General features: G+C 31.7%; 1 protein-coding gene across 2 annotated transcripts; it reads left to right on the top strand.

The window, feature by feature from the left end:
* Positions 1–164: 164 nt before the first annotated feature.
* On the top strand, positions 165–20,930 carry LOC139498875 (uncharacterized). Of its 2 annotated transcripts, none has more exons than XM_071287463.1 (4): positions 165–269; positions 7,352–8,492; positions 12,222–12,251; positions 16,695–20,930. In XM_071287463.1, the coding sequence occupies exons 2-4, from the start codon at positions 7,565–7,567 to the stop codon at positions 18,710–18,712; spliced, it is 2,976 nt and encodes a 991-aa protein (XP_071143564.1). In that variant the 5' UTR covers positions 165–269; positions 7,352–7,564; the 3' UTR covers positions 18,713–20,930. The 2 variants fall into 2 exon arrangements, with proteins under 2 accessions (XP_071143564.1, XP_071143562.1); XM_071287461.1 differs by lacking the exon at positions 165–269 and adding an exon at positions 1,949–2,015 and having other exon boundaries at positions 7,332–8,492.
* The last annotated feature ends 3,243 nt before the right edge of the window (positions 20,931–24,173 follow it).

Below are 24,173 nucleotides of genomic sequence, written 5' to 3'. Positions count from 1 at the left end.
AAATAGCTATACAAATGTTATTGTTTTATGTCCTTTTTGTCAAATAGTTCTTCAACATTTTCGGTGCCTATACATCTTTGGCTTTCAAAAATTCGCGTTCCTGGTGAAGGAAAATCAAGGAAACCGCTTCGACAGTATGAAATTCAAAAGAGTTGATTTCATATTTTTAGTAATATCCTATGTATCTCCACTGAAAATTTACTTCCAATTGAAGACACAATATCAATTCTAGGTTTTAAAGACAACATGCTAATTGTTATCAATTTTAAGTGATTTTAAGAGATGCCAATCTTATAGTAAGTAAGTTTGTATTGTAGTGACAAGCTTAAGTGTAACAACAGTTAAAAAATACAAATATATTATATATACAATAAAATATACCCGACACATTGGGACAATAAGTAACTTACAGAATAAAAAGAAACTTATTTCTTTTATCACGTATATATATGCGAGCGTTATGAAAAGCTAACTTTTATTCTTGTTTTCACATTTTAATCATATCTGAAAATTGCGTCGGTATATATGACATCATAAATCACAACATGATTTTTAAAATTCAAAGTTATTTATTTTAAGATTCGTTTTCGATAAATTTACCTACTAGTATGTCAATCTTGATATTTTTAGGACATGTATACAAATATTGCATTGTGTCATTGACTTTTAAATAACCATAATTACGGATCAGTGATTATAGTCATAAATTGGTATTTTAGTAATACATGGCCGCCGACAATGATGGTAAGATATAATTCTTTTCGATATTAGTTACAAAAACTGAGTATCTTATCATTATATACATTTTCTTGGGGGAAATATCTTACATTTTTTTTGGTATTAACTGAGAATGGTATGGGGAATGTGTCAAAAGACACCACTAGTACATAGAGCAGAAAACGGCCGAAGGCCACCAAAGGGTCTTTAACACAGCGGGAAAATCCCGCAGCCAGAGGTGGGCTTCAGTTGACCCCTAAAAAATATGTATACTAGTTTAGTGAAAATGGTCGTCATTCTTATTCTTTTAAACATATAAATGAACTAAAATTAAAAATCATACAAGACTAATAAAGACCAGAGGCTCTTGAATTAGGACAGAGGAAAAATGCGGCGGGGTTAAACATGTTGTTTGAGATCTCAACTCTCCCCTATACCTCTTACTAATATAGAAAAATAAGCAAATGGCAATACGCACAGAAAAACTCAGTTAAACAGAAGTCAGAGTCTGATGTCAGAATAGGCGCTAGGTAACAAAAGAAAATAAGCAAAATGCAATGATCAATAAATTAACAAAGTGCTACTAGCAGTTAATGACATGCCAATTCCAGACCTAAATTAAACCGATTGAAAAATTATGTCTTAATCATATGAATATCAATCACAATTTCTCCCGTTAGTGGTTTAGTATCATACCATCATGAAATATATAAAAACATAACCCATGTCATGCATGTATAGTGTTCTTGTGTTTATTTATACTGTGTTCCTGACACGTACATTATGTACATATAATGATGTCATTTTAGATGGTATTTTCAACATTGCCTTGTAAGTGGGAGGTTTGGCAAGCCACACAACCAGGTTTGGCAAGCCACAAAACCAGGTTCAACCAAACACTACTTCTTAAATGTCCTGAACCAAGTCAGGAATAGGGCAGTTGTTTTCAAATAGTCCGTTTCTTGTGTATGTTGGTGGTTGTATTATAGCAGTTGTTCTGTTGTTTCGTTGTTTTCCTCTTATAGTTGATGTGTATTTCATTTTTTAGTTTCATTTCTGAAAATGGCGTCAGTATATGTGACCTTATAAATCATAACATGATTTTTTTTAAATCAAAGCTATTTATTTTAAGTTTCGTTTTTGATAAATTTACCTATGTCAATCTCTGATATTTTTAAGACATGTATAAAAAATGCATTGCGTCATTGAGTTTTAAATAACCATATATTATGAATCAGTGAATATAGTCATAAATGTTTATATTTAGTACAGGTAAAACATGGCCGCGGACAATGATGGTAAGCTAGTTCGTTTCGATTATAGTTACAAAAACTAAGTATCTTATCATCATATACATTTTCTAGGGGGGAAATTCCTAACATAAATATTTTTTTAATCATATGGAGTTTCAATCATAATTTCTCCCGTTAGGGGTTTAATATCATACCATCATGATATATATATGAGACGGAATATAACCCATGTCATGTAGGTATGGTGTTATTGTGTTTATTTGTACTGTCACATACATTATGTACATGTAATGTTGTCATTTTAGCGGTATTTTTAACATTGCAATAAAAGTTGGATATTTGGCAAGCCACATAACCGGGTTCAACCAACCATTACTCCTTAAAATGTCCTGAACAAAGGCAGGAATGTGGCAGTTGTTTTCAAATAGTCCGTTTCTTGTGTAGGTTGTGTTTGTATTATAGCAGTTTAGGCAGCAACCATTTGATTTTTGGGGGGGGGGGGGGGGGGCTATGGGTTTTTTTTTCTGGACAATTTTTTTTTTCGCGACAAGTCGAAAACAATTATTTTCTTTCAATTTTAGCATTACATATAGTGGCAGCTGAGAAAACAAACTTTTTTTTCCAACCCCCCCCCCCCCCCCCCAGAAAATCAAATGGTTGCTGCCTTAGTGTTTCTGTTGTTTTGTTATTTTCCTCTTATAGTTGATGTGTTTGTCTCTTTCAGTTTTGGTTTTTGACCTGGATTTGTTTTCGCCTCACTCATTTTTGACTTTTGAACAGCGGTATACTATTGGTGCTTTTATTTTAAACCTATAGTCATGTTCATATCTTTAAGTAAATAGATGCATGTTATTATATTACAGGAAAGGTTGCAAATCTCAAAAATGTAATCAATCACGATGTCACTTCACGGACAGGGTATATAATAATATTTTTTCCGAATAGTTTAGTTTTAAACAACCTTTCACGGTCAATGTATGTATCAAAATCGAGATATGGAGCAGACGTATGTATCATACGCTTCTATGTTCTTGTATTTGTCTTTGAAAAATATTACCTTTACTGCTCATTCCATTTTTTGGTAATATCCTTTGTCCTGGCTCGGTACTTATACAACCCGCTGTTGTGTTATTGTGCTAAGGTATTTGTTTTGTTTACTTGTCATTCATTTTCGTTTATGTGCTACCTCAGGAATAGATTACCTTAACTGTCTTTGGCAAAACATTAAGGAATTTTGGTCATCAATGTTCTTATATTCGTACTTTATTTGGCCTTTTTAACTTTTTTAGATTCGAGCGTCACTGATGAGTCTTTTGTAGACGAAACGTCTGACGTAAATACAAAATGAAATCCTGGTACATGTATCTTTGATGAGTTTATTTCCTACCACTGAGTCGATGCCACTGTTGCTTGAGATTTAATTCCCCGAGGTTATCACCAGCCCAGTAGTGCTGTGCTGACATGAATTATCATTGATATTGTAATATTTATAAATTAACTGACTGAGTGTTTAAAAAAAATGGAAACTGTGAAATACTAAGGCTTTTCTACCTATATGTTTGTGATCTTTTTTGGGCCAAATTGAACCCAACTGACTGCTTGTAGCGATATGATATTTCATTATTCCGCTTTTATAACTTGTTAAAACGAAACAAATGGTGTATATATATTTATATATACAGATTGTATTGTAATCTTGGATCATCATCACTGCTATCTTGCATTACTTTGTAGGATCCTTTACAATAGATAATTCAGCTGATCTGTAACAAATCCATATTCATGCCTAATCGCCTTGCACTATGCCCGACGCTCAGACCACTCGACCACCAAGGCTCTACAATAATAAAGTTTTAGGTGGCCGGTTGTTACCTTTCCATGTTGTTTTAATCTAGTGTCGTAACACAGTACATGATATATATATACATCTAAATGTCAGTTAGTGTCCCTTTAACAAACCAAATAACCATTATAGTACAAGATCGTATCATCTAAATTGCTTTAAATCACGCAAAGAAATATAATACACCTTGTTTAAATACAGTGTCTGATATAATTGTATGATATGCTTTTGTTCCACTGAAACGAGTATTTACGTACACTTAAAAAAATAGATATTGCATCTTTTATTGCTAGATGTAATTTTGTATGGTCGATTATCAGATATTCACTAGTACATGCACGTTATAATTTACCATTTTACAGTTTTACAACATGTTTATTTTGCTCCTGCATACGGAGTATATATCTCCCAATTGATACGATATTCCTGGGCTTGTATTTCCTATCGTGACTTCCTTGATAGAGGTTTGCTTCTCACAATTGCAAGGAAGGTATTAAACCAAGAGTTTCAAATGGTGAGGTTGAAATCATCCCTTCGTAAATTTTTACGGACGCCATCACGAGTTGGATGACCGTTATGGAATAACCGTTTCACAGATGGTATCGGCTATGTTCCGTATGTCGTTACTACGATCCCCTTCCCTTTTCACGAATGTGACCTACCGAGAATTAGACTATTTACCGGGTTTTACATAACATGAGAAACACGATGGGTGCCACATGTGGAGCAGGATCACCTTCTGGAGCACCTGAGATCACCCTAATTTTTGGTTGGATTCGTGTTGCTAAGTTTCTAGCTTTCTATGTTGTGTCTTGTGTACTATTATTTGTCTGTTTGTCTTTTTCTTTGTTAGCCATGGCGTTGTCAGTTTATTTTCGATCTATGAGTTTAACTGTCCCTCTTGTATCTTTCGCCCCTATTTTACATATTTTACAATCATATCTCTAAATTTGGTTATTTAAGCACTCATCGTATTGTATTAGGGAGTGTATTGAAATAGTTATCTTCCCGTTTGAATGGTTTTACACTAGTAATTTTGGGGCCCTTTATAACTTGTTGTTCGGTGTGAGGCAAGGCTCCGTGTTGAAGGCCGTTCATTGACCTATAATGTTTACTTTTATAAATTGTTATTTGGATGGAGAGTTGTCTCATTGGCACTCACACATCTTCCTATATCTGTATATTACCGGCAATAGAATAATTATGTATTTACTTTTCATACATTTTTAATATGGATCTCGAAAATAATGGTCAGATTTTTCATTATTAATTACAATTCTCTAAATTATCCTGTTATTGTTTATATAAATATTTATGAAGTTTACTGGACACGTCAAACATAGGTTTGCTATACTAAAAAAAACCAGCCATGTTCATATCTTGTAAGAGCAAGCTAACAGATATATGTATGTTTTTGACAGAAACAGTTGCAAGACCTCAAAATGAGAAAAACTTAAATGTTGATACAAACGGAATGTTTATAAAAAAGAAATCTTAAATCACCTCTATTCCCGCATAGTTTAGTTGTTAACAGACTGTCACAGCTGATCAAATTCAGATATGAATCTTCAATGCCTTACGTTAAATTGTTTCGTTTCATAAACACAAAGTTAAAGAAAATGTTTAAACAAACAAAATAAACTAACGGTACAAGAACGTAACATCTAAACTGATTTAGATATGGCGAAGTAATTTAATACACCTTGTTTAAATAAAAATGTTAATGTTAAAAGGAAACTTTTGAAAGGATTTTATAAATTGTTTATCTTTTCAACTTAAGAATTGAGTACTGACGTCCAGTATTGAAATGTCAAACTTAAATCTGAATTCGAATGGATAATGAATGTTGAATTGTGAATTGCAGTTTTGTATTGTCGATTACCAAATAGTTATCAAATGTACCAGACAATAATTTAATACGCCAGACGCGCGTTGCATCTACATTAGACTTATCAGTGACGTTCAGATAAAAATAGTTAGAAATAAAAACAAGTACAAAGTTGAAGAGCATTGATGACCCAAATTCCAAAAGGTTGTGCCAAATACGCCTAAGGTTATTTATTTACGAATATCTTAATCTAACATTTAAAGTTCCATAAATAAGTAATACACCGCAATGTAAAAATATTATTGAGAAAGCGAAAGTTCGATATTTTTAAATTGCATTAATTGTCTTAAAGTAATGCACTCCGAAGTACCTATGTTCTTTGGTACACATTGCATTTCTTTACAACTAATCAATATATAAACATAAAATTATATCGATTGTCACACTTTGAATAATATTAGTAATCTTGGTGTAACTAGGGGTGTACAATTCCGTACATTATTTAACTTTTTTTTTTCAATTTTTAATTTTTCAAATTTAATTATCTTTTTATTGTTTTATTATTATTTTTTTTTTGACATTTTATTATTTTTTTTTCTTCATTTTGGCAAAAAGAAATTTTTTTTCTTCATTTTTGCAAATTTTTTTTTTTTTAAATTTTTGACAAAATTGTATTTATCCCGGGGTGAACAAGGGTGGGGTGTTATTTACACCGGGGTAATTAACCAATTAGATTACAGTATTTTTGCTGCATAAGAAATAATGAATTTTATTATTTTCTATCATACTATGTACAATGAGTTTATAATGGGGATTTACATTCCGAGTCCAATATATTATGGAATATTTTTTTTAACTTCTTTTGTTGTCGATATTGATTTGACATACTTCACTTCGTGATTTAACCACTGAGTTTCTGTGGTCATTGCCTTGCGCTTTGTAGACTGCTTTTAATCATTTTACGTCAAAAGGTTTATGACCAAATTCGTCTATTAGTAGGATGAACTTTGCTTGTTGATGATGAAACCTTAGTTTCCTAACAACAACAAAAAATGACAACAAAGAACCTAGTCAACGTATGTTATAAATCATGTCAGTATCGAAGCACTGACTCCTTATCTATTTATACACTCGGGAATAAGCATTCCACCGACAGAAGTATCAACCAAGTGTTAGTTCCTGAACATTATGGGTTAATTTATTTCTTGCGTCCGAGACTGAATCAAATCTACCATTTGAACCTCGAACATTATAGCTCCGAGTGATTCTGATCATTTCTATGTAAATGAAATGTACGTCTCGTATTCATAATTATAAGCTTTTTATTTTTGATTTTATCAAAATCACTGGTTCAATGCAAAAGCTATCCCTATCCCAAGAGATAGTGCTGATGTGACATATCATTGTTTTGAGCATTTTTATGTAATGTACAGTTTATAATGTAATAAGTTCCTTCGAAACACTTTCTACCCCAGGCATAGATTGCTGCATTTAAATTTGACACAATTTCTCGGAATTTTAATGTTCTTGACCTTTATTTTTTGTTTACCCTTCCAACTATTTTATCAAGCGCTACTTAAGTGTGGATACAAATTGTAATGATTATGTGTCTTTGTTTATTAACTGAAATCGAAAAATTAGTAATGCATACATGTTTATTTTTAATTTTTTTTCTTTTTTTTTCTTTCAGTTTTTACTCTACAAATCTAGAACTGTATCAACCATCAAATATATCTTCGAACTGAACTGTTTAATTTCTTTTAAACACACAGTATAACAAAACCTATACCTGATTTAGGAAATAAAAACTGCAAAAACTAAATAGTTACACCGAAATAACGTGGAGCCAATACAATGGACAAATTGTTAACGTTTACGGATAATACAGTTTTGAAGTCCGAAAACTGAACAATAGTGTTAGCCATGGATCAAAGAGAACGTAACAATTTTTACAAATCAATTACAGGAATTGGCATAGCAACTCAGTCAGCATGCCATGTCTTTGAGAGGTACTTGACAACAAACGGACAATCACTAGAAGATTTCATTAATCTTCATCAGCATGATATATGTCATTTATGTTATAACAAAGTTAAATGTCCTCATTGTACAACAGGATACCAGCTTCCTTATGACAAAGTGCTCTATGCTGAACAGTTGAACGATTTGTTTGATTCAGGATTGAAATTACCATGCCATAAATTTGGAAATCTTCCCAAATTTTACTGTTGTAAAAGTCGAATAGGGATACAAATAAAGGATTTAGATTTGACGTTAATACGTTGTCTGCTTGTTAATTTCTGCCAGGATTTATTATGGATCGATTGCCTGAAAGGCAAGACATTTGAGAACTTCCTAAACAAAAGCAAGCATAACATATTTCATATGTGGCAGGTAAACTCAAACTGTTGCCAATGCCCTGCAGGATACACTTATCCGTGTGAAAAGAGAAAACTGTTAGAACATGAATGGAAAACACTGTTTAACAATTCAATAACTCCGTGCCACTTCCATACACAGATATCCCTGCCAAGTCCATGCTCCGTGGCAGCTTCTAGTGGAATCATGTGGCAACAACTGAACAGTAAATTGAGAATAACTTTACTTGATTTTTGTGAATTGAAGAAAGATCTGGAAAAACTAATTAAACTTCGAAATAACATTCAGGGACATCGGGCAGCACGCGAGATGACGCATATGACCGATGCAGAATTCAATGACAAATGGATGGAAATAGAGGACGTCACATGTAATTTGATTCGGCATGGAATTCAGGACACTTATATTGCAACTCAAATCAAAGATGAACAAATAAAAGAACTGGTAACTCTGAAGAATAAAAAACTAGATGGTAAGTTTAACCATTGTTTAACTGTCAGATATAAGTTTTATTTTTGTCATTTCGGTTCTTTTGTAGCTGATTATGCGCCATGGATTTTGTTCATTGTAGAAGGAGGTAATATGATTTTTGTTAACCTATATGTTATTATCTTATCTTTATATCAGAGTTTCTAAATGACAAATTTAGCAATTTTTTTTTCATTTATAAAGGGATATAACTAAAGAACATTTAAAGAATGTTCATCTGCCAGAACTCAAAAACTAACTAGGCAAACAAATAAACGATAAGCAAATAAAACAGATATAGAATGTGGTAGGATTAGACTAGTTTTTTACGATTAAGCCTCCAATCAATTCGGGATTGTCACAATAAAATGTTTGTTTTTATATGCCAAATCTTACTTTGAATTTTGGGTTCCGTTATAAAGTTAATCGACCTTCAGGTTCAAAAGGGTCCAAAACTCAACTTTTATTGATTTCATCAAACATTAATACTGCATCCTTCGAGATCTTTGATATACTGAGCAATGAGTTATCTATATTTAGATGTTAAGCAGTAATAGGTAAATGTCCAATTTCACATATTTGAGTTTTTAAACCGCTTTTATTCTGTGTCAGACAACTATGCTGTGATAATAATTCAAATTCAGAGCTGTTTAAAATTAAAAGTTGTGTCCATACTTGTCCCAGCTATTTATAATTCGACCTCTGTGATCGTATCAAGCTGTTCAATCAAAACTATCATGGATAGAGAGAAACTGTTAGCATGGATGTTTATGCTTGGACAATATCATAATTACAATTGTTGTTTTATTGGTCTCCTATTTTTAAGGACTGTTTTAATTAAAAAATAATTGTGGCTGGTCATTTAAGTGAAGGAGTAAGGGGGAACTGAAAAGATTTTCGTAACATACATTGTATAGCGTTATTAAAGTAAAAAAATAACATGCTCATGGAACTTAAAAAGCGACTCGTTTGTTTTGTTTTCATAGCTTAACGATATCAATTATCTGTACATGTGAAAATAACCTTAGCTGAGAGGGTTCTGAATGAAAAATTAGGCTGCTTGTGAAAAATGTTTTGAAAGGTTAACGATTAAGGCTCTCTTATAAAAAAAAGAAAACAAGAAGATGTGGTATGATTGCCAATGAGACAACTCCCTAATAAAAACAAAATGACGCAGAAAGTAACAATTATTGGTCACAGTACGGCCTTCAACAATGAGCAAACCCAATCCCGCATAGTCGGCTATAAAAGATTATTGATCCCATGTTTGTGGTTATTACATGTCTCACTGTTTCAACATGTTCAAACCCGTTTTGGTCCGAGAACACAATTATTTCGTAGTGCATTTCTTTTAGAACATAAATGAAAATAAAAAAAATCCCACCTGCGCTTTCTCAAAGAAACTTTTACAGTGTGTTGTACTACTTTTGGGACAAATTATATCAAAATTATAGAAAACTTCATCGGCTCTAACTCAAAATATGGACAATTTTATGTTTAGGGCGTCTTGAAATCTTTTGACAGCTTCCGAAGTGCTAATTTTCAACCTTTTTCAGCTGGACCAAATCACTACTTTTCTTTAAAATTCTGGACCCAAATTTTTTTACAGTGTAATTTCACCCCCCCCCCCCACTACTTGCAATTTGAGGCATTAAACATGGAGAAATCAATTTGGAAGGGGTATAAAAATTAATGGCAAGTAACCCACTGTCAACACTAGGGACTATATTTGTGAACAACGAAAATCAAGGGACGACAATTGTGGTCTCGGACCTAATAGGATAGAAAGAGTTGACAAATCTTAAAAAAAACTTGGTATGACCAAAGCTTAATAAATTATAACACTGCTTACAAAGTTTCATGACAATAGGATCTATATTATAGACAATAACTTAAGTTCTATACTCATCTTTGCGCGTAAAATTTTGACGTTAAAATTGAAAAATTTCAATTATTAACATTTGGGGCTTTAAATATTAAAATATTGCAAAAAAAATCTTTTTAAATGCCGTAATATATAACTCATCCTGTACCAAAAGCAATAGAGTACTCATTTGATTTATCATACTTGGCATAATTATTCATAAGTAAAATTTATATGAGCCTGCGCCTAAAAATTGAGGTTTTTCAATGAAGGGGAGCCTTACATGAAGATGTAATATTTTCCAGCAAATTTAAATTTGTGAAGCTTTTTGGTTATAAATGATCTTTACATATGTATTGAAAGTACTTTAAATGGAAAGAAAAGTTACAAATAACATATCATATTAGTTTAAAAGGGTCTTAGGCCAAGTAAGACTGGAAAAAATTTAGGGTCAATTTAGGCGGTGCCATATATTTACATTAAAAAATGCATACTGAGGCTATAAGAAATAAAAAATTTTGTCTTTTTTATCATTTCTATACTCATGTGACATGATACAACAAATCTGAGCACAAAAAGACTCTTGCAATTAACTTTTCTTACAAACAGTATGGTCTGATACAAAGAATTTTGCCTTTTTAGGGAAAAACTTGCATGCAATTTATTCTCAACAGGCTTATATTTAAATCACTTGCTATCCTACAGAAGAACAGAAAGATATTATGTGAAATGGAACAGGTACAATAGACATTGTAAAGTGCTTTTGATACAAATTTAGTGAGGTCTTTATTATGGACTTCAAATTTTATGTACCAAGCTCCCCACTTTTTACTTCATCCAAACAGGGCGTTAGACAAGGGTCATTTATACAACACATTTTGCACATATTGTCTGAGATAATCTTCTTTTCTGTAGATTCAGAGTTCATAAATAAGTAAAAGAACTAGATAAAGGCACAGAAACACAAATATTGACACATGAAAACCTGTCAGATAGAAAGTCAGGATGCCATTTATGCATCAATAGTGAAAAAGCTATAAATGTCTATTTTGACCATAAAATGCCAAAATTGGTCATTTTTGCAGAAATTCTATAAAATTAAAGTTTAAATCCTTTAGTTTCATGCTATTTGACAATTTGACACCATCAAAACATTTGGGGAAGTTGCCAAAGTACAGATTCTATATTTACAGATTTCACCTCTTAGGTCCGAGAACACAATTATTTCGTAGTGCATTTCTTTTAGAACATAAATGAAAATAAAAAAAATCCCACCTGCGCTTTCTCAAAGAAACTTTTACAGTGCGTTGTACTACTTTTGGGACAAATTATATCAAAATTATAGAAAACTTCATCGGCTCTAACTCAAAATATGGACAATTTTATGTTTAGGGCGTCTTGAAATCTTTTGACAGCTTCCGAAGTGCTAATTTTCAACCTTTTTCACTACTTTTCTTTAAAATTCTGGACCCAAATTTTTTTACAGTGTAATTTCACCCCCCCTACTTGCAATTTGAGGCATTAAACATGGAGAAATCAATTTGGAAGGGGTATAAAAATTAATGGCAAGTAACCCACTGTCAACACTAGGGACTATATTTGTGAACAACGAAAATCAAGGGACGACAATTGTGGTCTCGGACCTTTTGCTGTTTTAAATATACACTGTTCAATAAAGGGAACTATGATTTCAAAGACTTATTAGATTCCATATGTGCATATATATTTAAAAAAAAATAGTCCATTTTTAGAACTTGAGCATATGCTTTAGTAGGTATTTAAAAACATGCATATTACCAATTCATAGATTTTTCATATCTATTTGTGTTTTTTTATTTTCTCATTATGTTAAATTTTTAATTTTTTCAGATTTAGAAGAAAAAAGAAAACAAAGAATTGGTATGTAAACATCTATTCATATCTCCTTTTATTCATGCTTGATTTACATTCCAAGAATCATACAAATCGCTCAATTTTTATTTAATGACACTTTCATGTTGAACTGATGACTTGAGTTGATATATTTGCTTATTTTGCATTATATTTGAAATAACTGTACTGTTTCAAGCTTTATACATACGTAGTTTCATTGTCATGTTTCTGCTATGATTTGACAGGGAAATTATGCCAATGGACGTCTGCTAGCTTGAAATACAATACAGTTATCTCGTAAAATAATCGAAAGTTAAACAAAACACACAAAATGTAATTGCAATGTATCTACAACCAAAAAGAAAAAAAAATATTTGATTTCTTTTCACATGGATCCACATGCCTAATAATTGGTTGTTTAACTTTGAACGTAACTATATTTTGAAATGTATGTTTGGGTACACTCAACCCTTCACTCACAGTGGCGTAACAGTACAACACAAGAACAAAGTATAAAAATAAGTTGGAAAAGGTTCAACTCATTAAATGTCAGTAAGCTTATATACATGTTTTTTTACATAAGATGTAACTGACTTTGAACTAACTGTCAGTAATTTTCATCGGAGTTCAGTATTTTTGTGATTTTACTTTTTTCATTGTGTCAAATTGTTAATCAACATTAATGCATTGACAAAGATCGATAGTCAAGGCTGCGATTCTGACATATGTGTGTGTAGTTATTCGTTTTGACATTCATATGACCAAATGGAATAATCGGATCGTCTGACGAATTGTTTGTGGAAAAAGCTAATATACATGTTTTTTTTTTCATAAGTTGTAGTTGACTTTGAACTAGCTGTCAGTAACTGCGAGTACTTTCAGATTTATGATTAGTATCGTCTGGTTTTGATTTTCGTCTAAGTATTCGTCCACGTTCACTTTCTGTTATTGTTGAATGTAATTCTATTTATGTCCATTTGATGAGTTGAACTTATAGTTATACTTTGTTCTTGTGTTGTATTGTTACACCACTGTCCGAAGTAGGTGAAGGGTTGAGTGTCCCCAATCATGTTTAACCAAGCAACAGCTTTAAATGCCTGTCCAAAGTCGGGAGTCTGTAGTCTGGTGGTTGTCTTTGGTTCATGTTTATCTTATTATTTTTTTCCGTAAAATGTGTTTTTATACATTAGGCCGTTAGTTTTCTCCATTTATTTGTTTGTTTTCTTCATGTAGAGGGGTTGTAGAGCCAACCATATGGTATTGGTTTTCTTCATTGTTGAAGGCCGTACGTTTGCCCATAATTACTTACATCCACTTCATTTGAACATTATTTTTATATAGTTGTCAATCTTATAACTTTTCTTGCGTTTTTGCCCTTTTATCAGAACTGACTTTTTGTGCATACCAAGCAAGTGTTTCACAATTTGAAAGAAAGGCTAGATTCGGTACCTTTGATTTTTCTTTTAATGCTTGTTTTCGTCATCAGAAAATTATTTCCCAATATAACATCTAACATATAGGTTTATCGTTCACTATTTAATCAAGTATTTGTTACGAAGGTGAGGTGAATAGTACCTTTTTAAAGTTTTTAAAAGTGATGACAGTAAAATATTTCATGATCCGTAAAGTTCTCTGAAATAACTTGAAAAAAGATACTCAGGTGAACTAAAACAAATTTTCCCAGTTGATGATCAATATCTCATGATGATGGAATAAGTTAAAATTATATGAAAAGCTTTAGAAAAGAATATTGCAAATTTTTGTTGTTGTTGATGCTTCTGCAAATGTTTTCACCAATATGATATGTATTCAAGAGCTGTTATTTTTCAATTTTTTTATTTACGTAAATTTTGTTTTTATGCATTTCCTGTAGCATTAAATAATAAGGAGTAGTTATAAAACAAGCATTGACGCTGACCTTATATGGTCTTTAATGTACCTCCTCCTTTGAATCAATAAGCATTTCCCTACGTTATAGAACAATTAAGTGAAATCAATCGTATGTACATATTAAAGAGCTTACATTTACTATACAATATTCATGATATTAGCACATGGACAAAAATGAAGTAGTGTGACTCAAATTTTTGTCAAATTTTTGGCTGATTATGATTGAAACGATTCGAATTCGATGACATTTTGTACAAGTTATCTACCTTTCCAAAATAGATTCGTTACTCCTAAACCATGTAACCCGTAAGCTGTACAAACCCATAGTCTTTTTTTAAGGATTTTGGTCCTAGCTTAGAAAATTTGATAAAGGTTATTTTCTCAAATTTTATTTTTTCTTGTTTAATCATCTCTTTAAATGTGGAAGGGAAGATCCACCATAATTAGAAATTTCTTAATTTGTACAATGTTATTACTTAATTGATTAATTTGTTACATGCACTTTTTTAATTTGTAAAATGTAATTTTTTATTTTGTAACATGTAATTTTTCCCTTCCGATACTTGATTTGTAACATGATTTGTATTTAACTAGAAGTTTTCCTTTATAGAAATGGAATTTTTAATTGGCTGTCAGTGGTAACTATTGCATTGTAACATACTCCCAAAACGTGACTAAAAAAAAGAAACGATTTACATTTCACAATTAAGAAATGTATAAATTCATGTAACGAACGAAGAAAAAAAAACGTCAAATAAGAAATTGCATTTTTAAATTAACATGATTAAGAAGTTACATTTCACAAATTAAGAAATGTAGAAATGCATGTAACGGATCGTAAACGTTCATGTGACAAATAAAGGAATTTCATTTTACAAGTAAAAAATTGTATCTCATAAATTAAGAAATTACTTTTTTATGATGTTAAAAACAAAGAATTGTATAATTATAGCTATAGTTGAGGACCACAAATTCCTAAATGATTTGCTAATTATAGCTAGGGTAATCTTTTTCTGAGATAGAAAAGCTTTTGTTTTTCAAAAGTTTAAGATTTGTAAACAGTTAAGGAGGCTCGAGGTTACAAAAATTTCAGCAAAAATCTAAACGTTTTTTTTTTTTTCATAACCAATTTTATTCACTACACTATTAGTTGTTACTTTCTGATATACTACAAAATAATCCAGAAAAAAACGACTCGTTTTGTCCAAAGATGAATTTTATGTTTACATCATTGAAAAATATCAAAATTATCTTCCTATGGTGAAAAAATGCCATTTGTTTGCATTACAATATCTTTTATAACTTAACGATGACCGATATTTATTATTATTTTTTTATTCAAATGAGATGTACTTAAACTAAACAATTGTAAAATCTAAGAGATGTCTTTTTCATTTCGATATTACCACTATGTTTCTTATTAGTTCTACAGAAAAAAGGACCTTAGAAAAAATGCAGGCTTCTTTAAAACGTAGATTGTGAGCTTAAATGAACGGTGACACCATTTTTCATTTCATTTTTCTATTAAGTTCATTTATAGAAGAAAATAGCGAAATTCTATATTTAAAACAAAAATGAATTTATATACTCGAATCGCCTAAATTTCTAATTATAATTAAATCAATGATAATTCATGTCAACACAGAACATGCAGAAGTACTGATTAACACTAAAAGTGTTAAATGAGATGGTTAAAAAATGAAAAATTCAAATTGAGAATATGACCTTAGCCTCTGATCTTGAATACATTTCTAATATAGGACTAAACGACTTCAGATCAAATGACTCTTGATTTATACAGCTTACGGTTTATAAGTAACAAACACATAATATATGGTATAGTTAGATAACTCCTACAAGATTTCACCAGGTGGTGCTGAACAAAACTAGCTAAAATTCCTGAAGATATGTCTAACAATTAAGAAACAAAGATTGAGATTTTGGTATTTTTTTGTTGTTACGAAGGAGTTGCAATGAAAGTGTTTAAAGAGATGACTCCTACAAAAGGGAGTTTCAAAAACCGTTTGATATCATATCCAAAACATCTAAGCGATATCTTGCGAAAACACTTGATATCGCAAGAAAAGGGTTTGGCGAACAGCTGAAAAAAAAAAGAACAAAATTAAAGGGTTCATCCACAGAAAGGTGGAAGGATGTAATAATAATCAGAACAAAGCCAAAAAGTCTTTCCAGGAAAACGTTGAAAGAACTTATGACGCTACGTTTCAGTTGCACTATAATAGTTTTCTCAATGTGCTAATATTTAGTATTAATAAGTACATGTAAGATGTTTAAAATAAAGGAACGATTAATTTACCAAAAATGTTATATAACGTAGGGAATTGCTAAATCAAAGAAGGAGGTACATTAAGCCCATATAAGGTCGAAGTCAATACTTTTTCGAACTGCTCCTCATTTGCTTATGTCCTAGGAAACGCCTCGAATAAAGAAATATTCATGAATGTCAGAAGGTTTTGCTGTCATGATAACATATCGTATTGTACGTCTATTATAAACGCAAATGAAAATTAAGATTGTTACTAAGCAACTTGTTGAATTTGTATTTGTTTAACTTTTCAGCTTTAACAGAACTAGAAATCGAGGGACAGATGAAAAGAAACAATTTTGTAAAGACCAGAGCTGTCGATGAGGCTATTAAAATAATGGAATCTCAAAACATGGTCGTACTTACAGGATCAGCTGGCTCTGGAAAGTCTGCAATTGCTATTTATGTATTAAAACATTTTCAAATGACCAAAAACTACCCACCCTTGAAAATATCAACATTTACAGATCTTTCAATTCTTATTAATCCAAATCCTGATGAACGTGTCATTGTCCTGTTGGAAGACATGTTTGGTCGAACAAATTACACGTATGTTGAAAACAGTGATAGAAATGTGTTAGGCGAATTGGGTACATGCATAGGTAACACATTGAAAGTTATCATAACAATAAGAACAACAATTATGAAATCATGTATGTCCTTGTTTTACACAAGCAATGTGTTCTGTGGGCTTCATGTTGTGGATTTATCAAGGGATTTTAAACTAGTTAAAGCAGAGAAGAAAAAATTGTTAGAGAGATATTTAGAGTTGAATAACATAACTGTATCGAAATGTGGAAACTGCATGGACGATCAATTACAGCCAGATGCAGCTGTTACAATCAGCAATAAAGTTATAGATGAAATATTACACTTAGAGACTGTGGGTGGTTTTCCGGAAAATTGTCGTCTTTTTACAACCATTCGATGTTTTACTAGACTTGGTATCAACTTCTTCCGCCACCCTACTATCTCACTTAGAACTGAAATTGATGCTTTGAGAAGAGCAGACGGAAATGACAACATATCTTTCAAACTAAAGTCCAAGTTCACTGCATTAGTATATATGCTGCTGAGTAATGAAGTTCTGAGTAAGAACTCATTAGATTTCTGTAAAGTTCAAGACATTTTTAGATCTGTGAATGGTTGTGGTACAATTATGGAACACCAGTTTATTGATGCAGCTGATGATATGGTAGACCAGTACGTGACATACAGTTCTCTCGAGAATGCGTATTACTTCCAGCATAGAATAGTTGCAGAAGCTGTTATGATTTCCTACAGTAAATGTAACATATCACAAGTAATTAGTTTGTTGAATCCTGACTTCATTGCTGAAATGGTAAAACCAGACTGTTACATGGAAAAAGATGGTGAAGTGGTTTTGAAAATTCCGTCAAATAATTACAGACATCTTGCTAAAGTTATTAAAGAGTTGTTGCTTCTAAATTGTACTGGTGTGTGCTTTATTGAATATATTCTCATCAAAAGTAAAATTTTTGAAAACGTGGAATTTCTGCATGCAATTGTAGGGACATTTGAATATCTATTCAAACCAAAAGATATTTTTTCAAGTGAAGATATCGAGTTGAGGACACGTGTGTGTACACTTTTGGATTTGACATTAAAAAAGACTGCTTCTTTGGATAATCTATCTTGCTTTAAGTTCATCTGGGAATTATTCGCTGAAAAAAGTATAACCCCATATTTTGTACATTCCATGTGCAGCGTATTCATAATAGTTGATAAAGAAAGGAATCAGATGAAGTTACTGGAATGGATGGTTTGGAATAGCAATCAAATGTTTATTAAACAGTGTTTGGAAAAGACATTTTGCTATCAATCTCATTTTTTGGAAACATTAGTAGTTAATGACGCTTTAATAACAAAAATGAATGAGGTCTTTTATTCACCTGGAGAGAATAAGGTCCAACAAATTATCATTGATCAAGCATGTCAGATAGGCAACAATGAAATCTTTCTAATGCTGATGAGCAAATATGACAATGATATCAATTTAGAAGAGACGTTTTTAAAAGCATGCTATAATGATGATGATGACGTAACAATTGTGGAATGGCTCCTTGGTCAATACGATTTGCATCGATTGAATATCAAAAAGGCTTTCGAAAACATTTTCGAATTTTGGGATATGTACAAAAATATTTTAAAAACTTTATTGAAAACTAGTGCAAATTACGACAATGAATTCACAAATAAGCTTTTAATTGAAGCTTTAAAACTGGAAATCGAGAGTCAGCTGATTTTCTAAGACATAGAATCGATCTTCGAACATTTGATTTCAAAACAGCTGTATCGATGGCATGGGATAATCATGTATATGGAATAATTGAATGGTTATTAGAATGGTCACGTGATATGCAGATATCGTCACAAATTGAAGCCATACCAGTTATACGAATTATGAAATGGAGAAACCTACCTCACTCAAGTAACATAAGACAAGTGCTAGACGATTCAATGAGTGCAGGAGATTATGGAATTGATCTCATAACAGAAGGAATTAAATCCAATATAATAATAGCGTTAAATGTATTCAAAATTGTAGCTAAATCTAGTCACTGGCAACAATCCTTCATTCTATCGTGTCATCGAACACATTTTAACATGGAAGGTGTCTTCCTAGATGCATGTAAATCAAAAAACCTTGAGGTGCTTGAAATGATTTTAAATTATTATGACGAAGAAACTTACGGTCAATTGATAACAAAAGCGGGTGAAGACTTTTATAGCCTTAACTTTTATAATTTCTGTCATCTCTCAAAATTGCCTTCTGTTATTTTACAGAATACGCCAATAGGTTTTCTTCACAAAAATCCTAGCCTATTTCCGCTTGCAGCAAAAGAAGGAGATATTGAGAAAATTAAAATATTTTTGAATGAAGTAGAAATTAAAAAGCTCATGGTTGATGAGGCATTCGTTTACTCTTTGGATAATCCTACATCACACGTAGCTGAATTATTGTTACATGAGTTTCCAATTTCAGACCATAGGAAAATATACGAATACCTCATAAAAGTTATCAAAGCAGGAAAACCTGAATGTTTTGAACTTCTTCTCCGATATGGTAATATCGATTTATTAGATATTGACAAATTACTCACTGTGATAATCACTAAAGGAAAATTCAAAGGCTTGTTGTTGGATGTTCTTAAAAGAAATATTTCCAAACTCAACCTACAGAAAAAATTGCAAACTAAATTCTTTCAAGCATTAGCCATTAAGGACTTAGAGGTATTTGAATTTCTCTTGCGAAACGTTGATCATGAAAATATCGATGCCAAAGAAATCGTTATGGAAGCATTAAAACAGGAGAATTTTGACTTAGCACTTCTGATTTTGAGAACTGTGAGTGTAAATGTACTTCACATGACCAAGGAAGTTATAGATGAACTTGTAAATGCTATTGATTTGCAAGATGCAATGTGTGTACGGCGAATATTCATGAGCTTTCCGTAAGTTAATTACTTGACATTATTGCAATATGCAATAATACATGGTGATGAATCGTATGTCAACGATATAGTCATGATCCTAAATGAAGATACATGTAAACCAAAATATGAAGACTTTCTATTTCATTTGGACGAATTTATGTATCTCGCCTTTCAATATAAAAAGCCATCAGCCTTAAAGCTTTTTTTGGAACACAGTTGTTATATTTGAAACTTGGATGTTAAATTAGAATTTATCGCCTTTGCAGAAAAAGGCAAAACAATAATATGTCAGTTATATTTGACAGTGATTGATACTTATAATACTTGTTTTACACGAATCCCAAACAAAAAAACTATGATGAACGACGCAATTTTCTTGCTATTTGTACGTTGTTTTGTAGATGACCACATCGAACACTAACTTATGTCACGACTACATCTGATTGACTTACTAGATTTACCGGCTTTATTTGAAGAGGCGTTTTATCGTATTTTTATCCAGAAATGTTCTTCCCTCGCACAAGTTATGCGCTAGCATGATTTTGATTAATTTCAGTGAATATGTTGGGGATAGATTAATAACAATAAGGCCTTTAACTCGTTTTCAGTTACAAGCTTTATTTTCTCATGTATGCCATGAATGTAAAGAAGGAAAGCAATTTATTGCCACAATTTCAAGATTTGAAAAAGGTATGGCCCTTCATTCTATAAAATATCGAAGAACTAGGCCCAATGAGTATGCTACCCGTAGCCAATGTTTGATAATTGACGACCATAGTAAGTGATATTAAGAAAAGTTACAGGACATACTATTCAAACGAAACGGATGAAGTACTTCTAATTTGTCATATATAGGTAAACTCATTACATTTTACTGGATTGCTTACATGTATCTCTCTTCGACTTCATCAAAGGATTGTGAACAATTGATCAAATCACTATGAAATAGTTGCAGTCGACATTTATGCTATATGTTATTTTAATCAAGCAGCATAACAATGTGAGATTTCATATTATTATATTAAGCAAGCTATTGAGCTACTTTACTGCCAAACAAAAACACGGAATTTTGAACTTGATTGAACGAGTAAGTAACCTGTTGGAAGAAAGGTACGATCAGTACTTGGCGCAAGCTTTTTGTGACATGATATGAAAACGGTGTATTCAGACATATGGATCATAAGCGTTAATAATGTTCCTGGTTTAGTTACAGAAGGATGCAATGTACACGTTATGAAATAAATTGACAAAACTGCAAGAATGCCAGCCTTAACATGTTCATGTTTTTCTTACCGTACATGCCTTCGCAGAAGTAAATTTAATATAAACTCAAATACACCGACAATTTCCATTTTAACAACGAACAGTAATCGATCAGAACTTATATTTTTGAAGTTCCTTGGAAGTAGTGAAAAAGAAACAGAAATAATTGCCGAACAAATGTGTTTAAATATCAATCACCTTTACGATTTAATAGTGTGCTATGTACTTTTTGCTTGCGGTTATAATTTGTACTTTGACACATAATTGCTAACTTTTTACACATTGTTACTTGAATGGATAGTTGTTTCATTGACACTCATACCACCTCTACTTATTTATAATTAATATAACATAATTTAGCTCAAAAAGTGCTAGAAAACAGCGGTGATTTTTTTGCGAAAATTTGCTAAAAAGCAATTTTTTCATCTAAGTATTTTAAATATGTAATGAAAAATACACGTGCTATATTTAGATATAGATTAGGTCAAGTTTTATACATTGACTGAAAAATTTGTTTCTTCGATATTTCACTCGTTTTGACAGACCATTTACACTACACTTCCACACAATCTAATCAAACAAAAGTATTCCTATTAAATTAAATGGTCGTTTTGTTAATCTGAATGCAAATATATTTTCTCCAACTCATTTAAAGCCTTATTCTCTAATAAGAAAGGTACATATGCTAGATATACTTACTGGAGGTAAAATGAGATGAATGAAGCTGCTAATTTTCTCCTTGAAAGTATTGATGTACGTTTCGGCAAATAGGTTATCGATAGGTTATAGATATTCCTATAGACACCAATTGTGTCCTTTAAATAACAGACTTGTACTGTTATGAATCACAGTTTATGACCAAACTCAGCAAAGACCTATTTAAATTGCATTTAATTGGTGATTTCAACAACACCGACCATTATTTTGATGATATTTTCTTGTTGAATAATCAAGAACGTTCTAGATATATTGACGAAATTTATCCAAAGGAACTTTCTTTAATTTCCTGAAATATAAACGGTAATAACTGTCCTTTCCTGGGTCTATATATTTCAGTTTTAAACGCGAAACTGTACACTTAAATTTACGATAACAGGGACGATTTTTTCCTTCCCTGTTGTTAATTTTCTTTTTTTAGACTTTGCCACATATTAACAGTGTTTATATATCACAACTCGATCGCTATGCCCGTGTCTGTTGCGATGATTCAGATTTCAATGAACGTAATCTATGTATTACTGGTAATTAGTTTATTCATGGATTCAGACTAGGTCGAGCATGGTTGAGTCTTGGTCCAGAATGGTTAAGACTATGTCGCGTATGCTTCAGACAAGTCAGAAGTATATACAATATACAAGTACCTGTCGAGTAAAGGTCGAGCACAAGTTCATCAGACCAGATCAAGCTATTAATTACAGTTATAGGCTATTTCATATTTTAGTGGTGTGTAGCTATAGTGTATGTAGGTGCTGCTTTTGTATCCTATAATGGAGTACGTTCACTATGGGGTAAAGTTTTCCCTTGTATTTTGTTTTTACTCCGGCCCCAAAACTACAAGTATTACACAGAAATAAGTGTGAAATAATTAATTATAAAATACTTCGCTCCATTACAATATAAATAAGTTAAACTTATCCTATAAGATCACAAAATGATGAAATTATGTGACTCTTGCAATTAGTTAATAGCATATATATAATAGTAGTATATGTTTACTTATCAGCTTATATCAAATACATGTATGTGTGTTATCTCTTCCGTTCACCGCAAAGGCTCTTGTCTCAGAAAACAAACACTATATACCTTGATATAACACAAGGTACTTAACTCGCATTTTTGAAAAATTTCAGTCGGTCGCGAAATTTCGTTATACCCCACTAAAACTTGCTTTGTCGTTAATCTAATTTTAATGTTCTACACAATGTTGTATAACACACCTACTTTGAATCTAGACTTTGAATGTTTCACTTTTTATAAAAAATATACTTCTAAAATACCGGTTTTCAATTTTTTGTGGCAAAGAAAATCATGTAAAATGGGGGTTGTAGGCCAAACAAATGTTAATTTTGCATGTCTAACAGTGCAAAGTGTGGACAAAAAAGTGAAACGTTCAATTTTTGAGTGGGTAATCTAGTTTTAATTCGTCATAAAGGTTTCATCCAAAAAAAACTTCAGAAATTCGGTTATCTATCTTACTAATTGAAAAAACAGTAAACAATTCCTATATTTGAACTATGATCGCAGAAAACCATTCTTATCTTGTCAAATGTCATAAAACTAGACATCTGTTAAATAAACAAAAAATAATCCCCAAAAAAAATTTTTCATTGAAAATAATCTCTCTAACTCAATTTTTCGTATTCGTTCTCTCTCTTAAGTTTGCCTAAAACAAATGTTTTGAAACTTATACAAAATGCTAAGTACCTAAAAACTCAAATCAGGAACAAATTTGGATGGCATCACTGTAACTGTCCTTTATAACGTTTTATGCAAGCGGTGGGGACAACATATGTGAGTATATGTGACCCATGGACACATTTGCCATTTATTAAAAAACAAATTCTCTGTAAGGGTTATTACCTTAAGTAATACGGACTGTCTTCGTGCGTACATATTATGACAATATTGGTTGATTTATTGTTGGGTGTTTTTTTCCGTGGCTGTGTTGACAAAAACTTAAAAGGTACCAATATTATTTTACTTGATTGTTTGATCATATATTCAGAGAGCACTAAAATATCGCTTAAAATAATTTCTCTAATTCTATTACAATGTATACCTTTCGGAACCCATTGTATAAAAAATATTTAATCAACGTGTGGTTGCCGGAGATCTCAGAATCGACAGAGTCTATCCTCTATGGATTCCCCAATATACCTTCTAATCTCATTTCTGAACGCCAATATCCAGCATCTAAACTGGGCTAGCGCAGATCGCTCGTTCTTCATAAGATTTTGTTTTAAAAAGTGTTCAATTTCATTGTGTGATTTAAAGTTTAAGTAAGTTCTTGAC

Source organism: Mytilus edulis, chromosome 12 (assembly GCF_963676685.1).
Source record: "Mytilus edulis chromosome 12, xbMytEdul2.2, whole genome shotgun sequence".
NCBI lineage: Eukaryota > Metazoa > Mollusca > Bivalvia > Mytilida > Mytilidae > Mytilus > Mytilus edulis.
The sequence above is the reverse complement of the archived record's forward strand: the minus strand, read 5'-3'. Positions and strand labels throughout refer to the sequence as shown.

Excerpts from the sequence above, each read along its gene's own strand:
- LOC139498875 (XM_071287463.1), top strand. The coding sequence starts at position 7,565 with ATGGATCAAAGAGAACGTAACAATTTTTACAAATCAATTACAGGAATT. Across the intron at positions 8,493-12,221 it reads GAAGAATAAAAAACTAGATG|ATTTAGAAGAAAAAAGAAAA; the intron begins GTAAGTTTAACC and ends TAATTTTTTCAG. Across the intron at positions 12,252-16,694 it reads AAAAAGAAAACAAAGAATTG|CTTTAACAGAACTAGAAATC; the intron begins GTATGTAAACAT and ends TTAACTTTTCAG.